The following is a 9,269-nucleotide window of genomic DNA, read 5'->3' on the forward strand; positions in this document are numbered from 1 at the left end:
GTCGTCACAGATGACTGTTTTTATGAAATTAAATTTTTTTTAATGAATTTTATAAAATTTTATACACAGAATGTCTATTGAACCGATAATAGTACATTATGAAACAGTGGCATAAGCAGCAGATTATGGCACGGCAGAGTAAAGCGCCCGAGCGCAGCGAGGGTGCTTCTGCCGTGCTCATAATGTGCTACTTATGACACGTGTACAATATACTTTTTTATAGCACTGTGCTAAGTTCACATTTATGCCCCCTTTTCCGAGTTATAAGTCGCACATTCTGGTACCGCGGAGTGAGGTTAGCGCACGAGCGCAGCGAGTGCGATAGGCGCGACGCGGTGCCAGAATGTGCGACTTATACCACCGAAAAGCGTGCCTTAAATGTGAACTTAAGACACGCAGTGCTATAAAATAATTATATTATATTATTGTTTTCACGTAACTAATGATACATACATGAGTTGTGTTGCACACCTAATAGATAATCTTCATGCACTCTATGAAAATTGTCATAACACATACGATATTGTAATAAAAAATTACAAAAGTTTAGCTGTCCGAAATCGTTATTTGATTTACATATTATTACACATTATATTACAGTTTATAGTTCAATATAATAGTTTTAACTCTAATGTCTACTCTTTTTTATTAGAACAATTGATGACAATCCAACAATATTTTTATTTTACCTTAATAATTATGGAATTAGCAAACCTGATAATTTAAATACAACTTTTTTGATTTCAAAATAGTATTAAAAAATTACGCGAATTGTTTAACGTTATTGCTTAAGGTGGTCGAGTGTGATAATAATAATAGCATAGATAGATAGATAGAATAATATAGATCTAACGCATTAAGTTTGGTATTTAGGGTACGAGGAAGCGCTACGTGGCGAAATCACAACAAAATTCATCTCATCATTAAATATCTCTTTAATTAGTTCGTTGAGGGGCATATTAAATTGTATCAATAGAAACGTAAGGATTCAAGCTATCCGCTAATATGTTTATTATTCATATCTGTACGTAGATAACCAAGGTACAGTTGATCAAGTACGATTTCTGGACGCACGCCCATAAGATCCCATGTTAAAAACGCAACTTTTACATTAATCGTTCTCGAAAGTTAGTTCGACGACCGAGGCTGAAATTTTGGGGAAATATCAAGGAAGTCACAAAAAACAATTCCTTAAATATTCAAAACGATCTATTAATTTTCGATTCATCGCCCAACTACCTTAATATAGGTTTTACAATACTATGAGGTTTAGGCATTAATTAGACCTATGAAAATATCAAATAAAATTAGACTTAGAAAAATTAAAAAATTAAGTTCATTGGAAATTACAGGCATGAACTGTTCTAATTTAAAATCTAAGTTTTTCTCCTCTTTTAACATAAGTAGTTCTTTTCTGCGTTGGTATAATCTTTTTTTTATCTTAGCGTAATTTCATTTTGCTTCCAGACAATTGTGAGCTGAAGTTAACTTCTTCGTAACTGAAAATCAGTATGGACAAGAAAGGCATGAAAATTGAATTCATAGAAAAGAATTGGGTTAAATCAAGATAATTATTATCCTTGAGAAGAGGAAATATTTTGCCTATTTTACGTATCGAAAGAATTAATTTGCATGTGTACACGAGCGTAAAAAAAACAAAAATAAACATTACAATTAATATTAATAGAAACAAATATTGGTTTTAAAATAAAAAAGTCAGGAATCAATGTAAAAAGTTTTCAGCTTTGGGTTCTAAGTCCCGGTCAGAAGAGCCTGATAGATGCCATCTACAGAGATTATACTTAACTTCTTAATAGAAACTACAACAAAATTGATGTTTTGGCTTGAAGATAACTGACGTATCTCAGTTTATACTAGCAAACGACAAATTCAATAATTGCTGCAAATTTTCGCTTGAAAAATTCTAATACATCATAAATTTTCAATAAAAAGAAGAAGAGTAATGTTGTTCATTCTTTCTAATTGATATACACGAATCCTTGAAATCAACTTAACTGTAAAAAAATATTAATTAGTTATTATCAAGTTAGTACAAATTATCAAATTATCTTACTACTATATCAAAATAACACAAACTTAAATAATTTTTACTTCGTGCATCGATAATTTTTTGTATATACTAATTATTAAATTATAATTTTATAAGGTAATTACGAAACTTCTAAAGTGAGAGAACAGTGCCAGTTATTGCTACTGACGAAGTATTATAATAAGCCCTTCTAATGCTAATGTTGACTATTGGATTTGTTCGAAGGTAACGATGATATGTATTATGTATTATAACATTGTCACTTGACGCTTAAATGTATTATTAGAATGTGATAAAATCAAGCATAATAAGTAAAGTAAGTACACATTGAAGCTTTTTTTCGTCACATTGGGGAGTATGCTATTTTTCATGAGTTCTCCAGCAGAACTTTACTTTTTCGTTTTGGCGGGAGAGCATGCAAGATTAACTTCGGAAGACATGAAAATTTAATTTCCATCAGCACGTGTAGAAAGTGTTACTTTCTCGCACGACTGGCGATCTTAAAATTTTCGCACGTTATAATGAAAAATAATGTACGCAACTAGGGCAGTTGCCTATGTTGCACGAGTGTCGTGTTTGCAACCCGATCTCACTAAGATCACTACGCTCAGGTTGCAAACTCTACACTCGTGCAAAATAGACAACTTCCCGCCCCCGTTGCATGATCTACTATTTCATACCATTTTTTCTTCTTCAATTAATTGATTTAAGTTTTGCGCTCCTTAACCTGTCGTTTTGAAGTGGTTTTGCCTTTAGTCAATCACTATAATCACAATTTTATTTTACTTCATTTTTTGAATGAAACATGTTAAAACGCGTTTGGATACTTTGGGTTAGCAGCCAGTAAAAAAAGTTTCATTTTTCTTGTATTCTTTACTATTATACTTACAGCAAAACGCACATCATCGTATCGTTAGTTACAAGAAAATTGAAAAATAGTCTATTTAAAGGGACAAAGTAGGTAAAAAAAATGTCTCACATCACCTGCAAATAATCAACCGAAGCTAAGCCGATATTGATAAACATATGATATGAGGCATTATCTTTTACCTCGCATGATGTATGTTATGTACATCGATGACATCGGCTACAATGGTATTTTTGGGCACTCGTGCCGGCATAGCCGTTGCTCGTGTCTCTTCTCGTGCCGGCTTGGCAAATTCTCGTGCTCACAAAACAACCCATTCATGCCAGCGTAGCCGGCACTCATATCTTGTTTGTTTGCACTCGTATTGACTGACGCCAGCATACACTGTGCGCAAAAACGCATTTTGGGCACTTTTTGCATAAATAACTATTAATATCAATTTTACCTTATAATTCACTTGTGAAACAAAATTGAGTGAAAATTGTTTGATCGTATCTATCATAATGGGAACTAAAATTGTAACTTACATCTATCTTGAATCGTGTAACAAGTAATACACAACAGCGATGAATTGAGAGAAGAAAAGCGAGCTAAAACTTTATTACGCAGAAACGTTGCTAGGGGACAAGCCGAGCAACGTTATTAACGCAATTAATGCAGAACATGTGAATAGATTTTTGTTGCGCAATCATTTGCACGCTATACGCTAACACACGTGATAACAATCATCGTAGCCATGTGCGAAATTTTTTTGATTCATGGCTCAAATAATAAGCCCCATTAAAAAATAAATTAATGTTATAGATCGCGCAATTCGGAGATTAATAAAATCATTATTACAACGCTCCGTACACTAGTGCCGCAAAAAAAGTACGATAGATTTTGATAGACTCTTATACGATCACCAGTGAGATAAAAATTGTACAGCTTGAAATAGTCATTGCAGCAATTGGAATCAAGGTAAGCGGTAACGAAGCGGTTACGGGACACATACTAGTATGTAGCGACCGTATTTATTTTCAGAATTGACCATAAAGATGTAGCACGAGACAGCAACCCGTCAACTGACTCGCGAACTTGACTTTTTTCTCGACTGAACGATCTAGAAGCGACAACAACCGCAGAGAGATCGTTGCATGTCTGAGCACGCGCGAGAGAGAGACGCGAACAATTATTGGATTAGAGCATGTGCCGTGGGGCCGTGTTGAAAAGTGATATATTATTCATGCAAGCTAAAAGAGGGAGAGAGAGAGAGAGAGAATGCACGAAGAAGTCTTTGGCGACTCGAGCGCGAGAAGCGACTGTGTCAGTTGGTATATAGTAACGACGTTCAACAGTATACTGAACTCCCAACGAGCAAACATCGTTATGAGACATTTATCGAATGCGTTGAACGCCTACTCAATATATCGTTCTTTAAAATAAGCGACGTCGAGAGCCTTATTGTCGCCGGTAGAACATGAAAAACTCAATTGTTCCCTATTCATTTTTATTATAGTGGCTAAAAGAAATAATTTGCAGCTCCATCTACGAAAAGCAATAATAAAAAAAGATGTTGCTCGATCAACTCATCGACGCGAGTTCTGAACCGTCAAAAGATTCATCGAGACATTTCTTCGAATTCGCAGCTCGAATTATTACATTTTTCCATCTCGTGGCACATCGTAACTTATGGTAAATATCGAGTTCATTTTACATAAACACGTGTGGCATGATGCATTTTTCATGCGCTTTGCCGTCAATTGAGTTTGACACGAATTCAAAATATTGAGAATATTGTGTTTTTTAATATCGGTATGACTGCAACTTGATTAATTCTGACGCCTATTTTTCATGCATCAACACAACTTACATTCTTATCAACTGTTTCGTTGCTTCGATTGTTTCCATATTTTCGATATAAATTAGTAATAACTTGATAATAGTTCCAGACCCTATTTTTCATATAAACTTTTATTACACTGTTATTCATGATTTTCATTGTACAATAATACCATTTCATTGCTTTCATATTACTTTTTTGTAGTAGAAACACAAACCTCGTGTGAACACGATTGATTAAAAATAATCATAAACCGGAATCTGATTTTTTGGTTAAAAAACAACATATCCAAACTTTTATTCAAAATACGTAATATGATATAGAGAGGTAAAAAATAATGACAGACATTATTAGCTGACATCAGCTACAAATATGAATAAAAGAATTAGTCTATAGCTATACTATTCTTCAAATCTTTACCGTGGAGTGGTAATTATTACATAGTTCATAGAAAAATACTCGATCGCTAATTAACTCTCTCGTACACCAGCTCTTGTCACAGTAGAACAATCGGTTGGAGCTTTTTGAATGAGACTCGCAAGTCACAGCTGGTGGGCTCCTCTTTTTGCAGCCACCTAAAGAGACAAAAGCTAGTGTGATTTTTCATCTTCGAAACTAATTAAGCATAAGGCGTGCAGGAGATACCTTTCTTGCATTGCGATGAAAAACGCATCAGATTTTTCTCGAATCCAGAATCGATTGATTAATATGCAAAAAATAGAATAAAATTATATCTTTCTCTTGAAAAGAAAGAATGCTAAATTTTTGAAGCTAATTATTTTGTTGTAACAATAATCAAAGTTATAAAATGTTCGTACTTAGATGTTGTGCGAATACAATGAAACAGATTTGGGTTTCCTTGAGTAAAAAATGAAATTATGAATGTAATTAAAAGTTTATATGTTTTCAATGTACGCGAAATAAGTATTAAATGATTGAACTCAATATATTTAATAAATAATTCATAAGAATCTCGTACGATGTAGTAGTTTACTTAAATATGTATTAATTAAATACTCACATAACTGAAAGTTCCAATGAAAAATCATGAACTTGTGAGTGACTAAGTATGGTCTATTTTTAACAGATCTATAAATTAAGTGGTAACAAAAGAAGGACATAATACTCGAGCAAATAAACGGGAACTTTCTTAAAAATTATCAAGATCAACGACTGAAAGAATAGCTTGATTGGACAAATTCATTAATTGTTACAAGAAAAAAATCAGAAAAATGTGTATGAATAGTAGCATGCATTTGATTATCGTAAAAATGTAGACGGAGAAGAACAAGTCCGGTAGATCGTGTCATTTACACCGAATGCATGTGTGTAAGCGGTGTAGGCACGCTGTAAGGCAATATTGACTTAAAATAAAGTGAGATGTGGACACTTGATATTTTCTCGATTTCAAATCGATTTATTAACTTTTTTACCTCAATTGGTATTTTGATTCTCGTGAGCTAGCTGATAACGTTTCATTAATTTTTTTCAGGGAACCGAAAAAATCTTCAAATCTCATGAAAGTACAAAATGTTTCTTTTTGGAAATACTACGTCAAACGTCAATGTAGCATCAAAAATTAACGATAAGCAAAACGCACAAGTAAGTCACAAGGTCACAAAAAGCCATTCAAGATCGCGAGAATTAGCCAAGATTTTATATATCATTAACTTCATTTCAGGAAGACTCAACCACGCGCATTAATCGACTTTCTACGGAGGAGGATGATTCGTTAAAGACGAATAACTATGCACTGGCCAGGAGTTGCAGTACCAATAGCGGCAGCAGCAGTGGAATTAGCAGCTGCCAAAACGAGACATTATGTGCTTTCGTACAGAATAGTCAAGCCGTTGATGGCGAGAGTTTTTGTTCGAGCTCGACTGACGAAATAATCGAGCTGAGATCGCTCAATGAGACGGTTTTGCATCATCACGAATCGCCGGAAGACGATGAAAACATCGATAACAATGACGACGTATTCGAAACAAGGCGAGCTTTTTGTTACACACCCGAACGCCTGGTGCGCTCGCAACAGTACAGAATCGTGTCCAGCACGCCACCCTGTCAGCCGAGCTTTGACAGTCTCTGGCCGCAGGCTCGCCGAGAATTCGATCGCAATTACCAAAACTGCATTATCGACGCTGTCCAGCGGGATTATGGACTTGTCAAAGCTGCCGACTTATCTGCACACGAATCACCGACTAATTACACAGGTAAAACTCATCTTTACAATTCAACTTTGATCGTTTTTGCAGCGAATGCTAAGATATTTTGGTGCTGTACACGTATAAATACAGCCTAATAAACGACGTGCTCTGATGAACCCGACACTAGAAACTTGTGTCACACAAGCGTTCTTACTAAGCAATGCAATGGTCGAAGTGAACTTCGATTACCTCAGGTCTACCCGATCAAAAATCATGCTGAACGCAACCACTTAATACAGAGGGAATTAGCAAAGCAGTCTTATCTGGGTTGTTCGTCTTATGATACGTTAGCTACAAAACTATATTTTATAAAAAAGAAAGCAAATCACAATATGATCTTTTTTGTTATTTTTTGATTTCTACTGAATATCTGTCTACCATTTGAACAGGATGTGGAAGGTCCAGCTTTAAAATTGAAGGTCGTAAAAACTACCAACATCACCAGAATCCGAGAGAGCAGAACAATGATTTTTTCCAGAGAGATAAAAGTAGCACGACAGAAAAAAATCAAGTTACCGGTATACCGTTTGCTACTTTCAGAGCCGAGCACGATCGTGAAGATCTCGCTTACGTATCGTTCGAGTACGATTTCACGCCTAATAACCAGGTACATTACTCAATCCCTCTACATTAACTTATCAACTCGACTATAACTCCTTAAATTAACTTAACGTCATCAATTCCATAAGTAAATAACTCATTACGATTTATGTGTTGAATTGTACCCTGTCTTAGAAAAAACTTTAGGTAATACAGTATTCAATTTTCTAATCAAAACATCCTAAATTACTAATTACAGAATCCAATGAAATATTAATTTATCACTATATGCGCATTATCAGTAACCATTCATTAGAGTTTTTCCAAAGTCTGCTTTTCACCACTTTCGAAGAAAATATGCTAATTTTTTAATATTAAAATTAGTAAAATTTTATAATTTATAACGAAGATGATATTTTTTTTTATAAATATTACTCGAGTACAATATTACTTACAGTTCAGTAATTTAAAGATCAACGAAGTAACGTCAATTCTGTCTGAATTGGAAACGAATCCGAATCTTGCGAAACAGCTGTTACTGGAGGATGAAGATCGGTTCCTTACTTGTTCAGGTTCTCGACACGATTGTTTAACTAGATTGCTTCTAACCATTGAGCCTGACCAACAACAGCAGCAAACGGGAATTATTCAAACTTTGACACCTCGCTTAATTGAAAAAATCAAGGTATTTCCTCAACCTGGGTCAGCTGAAACGCTGACTGTTGAGCGACCGAATCCTTGTGTCCTTGGATTAAAAAAATTATACGAAAAAATAGAGCGATTGAAGAGTTCTGGATGTCAACTAAAGAAGGAGATAGATAAACTTAAGGCAGATTTTTCGGTGAGAATACATTTTTTTATCTATTTCTTCATCTCATTATTTATCTCGCTGAATAATAAGTTTAATTTTCATACCAGTGGCCCGAAAGTGACTACTCTACTACTATGCAGAGTCAAAAAAGCGATTTTCGAACCACTGAGTATGAAAAGTCGTATACTACTTAAACTAGAATAAAGAAAATCTCAGAGCACGTGTAATTAGCGTCCGAAGCAATATAGTTTTATACTATTTCACAAAATAAAAAAGATATTTGTACAAGAATTATTTATTCAATAATTACATACTTTTTTTATAATTTTTAATTATAAATATATAAATAACTTGATGCAATTGTTGCACATTTAGTTAAAGCAATTAAGTTCTCATTCACCATACATTTACTTGAATCACACTTGACTCAAAAATGAAAAATTTTCTGTTACCATTTTTAATGGAAATTAAAATTAAAGTTAGTCACTGGACATACTAATTCAGTATAATTAACATTAGATGAATTTTTGCTACAGAACGACGAAGAGATCCTCGACACTCTTTTAGGTGGAGTTATCAAATTTCGAAATGAGATGTACGAATTTAAGTTCACAAACGATCTCGTGAAACTTTTAAAAGGTGATCTTGAAAAAGTATCAAACAGAAATTGGCCTTTTAAAACAGGCCACACCAGTTACGGAACCAAAGAGTTAAATTTTATAATATAGTTCATCAAAGTCAGCACGTGTACATTTTCATCAACTATTGATCATCAATAAATGATTTATATGTACAAGATTATTTGTTTTTTTCTGCTGTATCTGTAACAATCGAGGCAGCGCAATTGTTTTTATTGTTAACGTAACAAACATGATTTACTTATATCAAATAAAAGTAACCGTTTTTAGAAAAAGTGTTTTACGTCTGAATATATATCTATTTATTATAACAAGTCAATGAATATTCAAATT

General features: G+C 33.9%; 1 protein-coding gene across 4 annotated transcripts; it reads left to right on the forward strand.

The window, feature by feature from the left end:
- Window positions 1–999: 999 nt before the first annotated feature.
- LOC106649773 lies at window positions 1,000–9,211 on the forward strand. Of its 4 annotated transcripts, none has more exons than XM_014367381.2 (7): window positions 1,000–2,046; window positions 2,168–2,275; window positions 6,233–6,342; window positions 6,422–6,953; window positions 7,337–7,554; window positions 7,945–8,328; window positions 8,835–9,211. In XM_014367381.2, exons 3-7 carry the CDS (start codon window positions 6,271–6,273, stop codon window positions 9,024–9,026), a joined length of 1,398 nt encoding a protein of 465 aa, XP_014222867.1. In that variant the 5' UTR covers window positions 1,000–2,046; window positions 2,168–2,275; window positions 6,233–6,270; the 3' UTR covers window positions 9,027–9,211. The 4 variants fall into 4 exon arrangements, with proteins under 4 accessions (XP_014222867.1, XP_023316323.1, XP_014222885.1 ...); XM_014367399.2 differs by lacking the exons at window positions 1,000–2,046; window positions 2,168–2,275 and adding exons at window positions 4,246–4,370; window positions 4,440–4,592; XM_023460555.1 differs by lacking the exons at window positions 1,000–2,046; window positions 2,168–2,275 and adding an exon at window positions 2,348–2,366.
- Window positions 9,212–9,269: the final 58 nt, after the last annotated feature.

Source organism: Trichogramma pretiosum, unplaced genomic scaffold, assembly GCF_000599845.2.
Source record: "Trichogramma pretiosum strain Unisexual culture from Peru unplaced genomic scaffold, Tpre_2.0 scaffold62, whole genome shotgun sequence".
Classification (NCBI taxonomy): domain Eukaryota; kingdom Metazoa; phylum Arthropoda; class Insecta; order Hymenoptera; family Trichogrammatidae; genus Trichogramma; species Trichogramma pretiosum.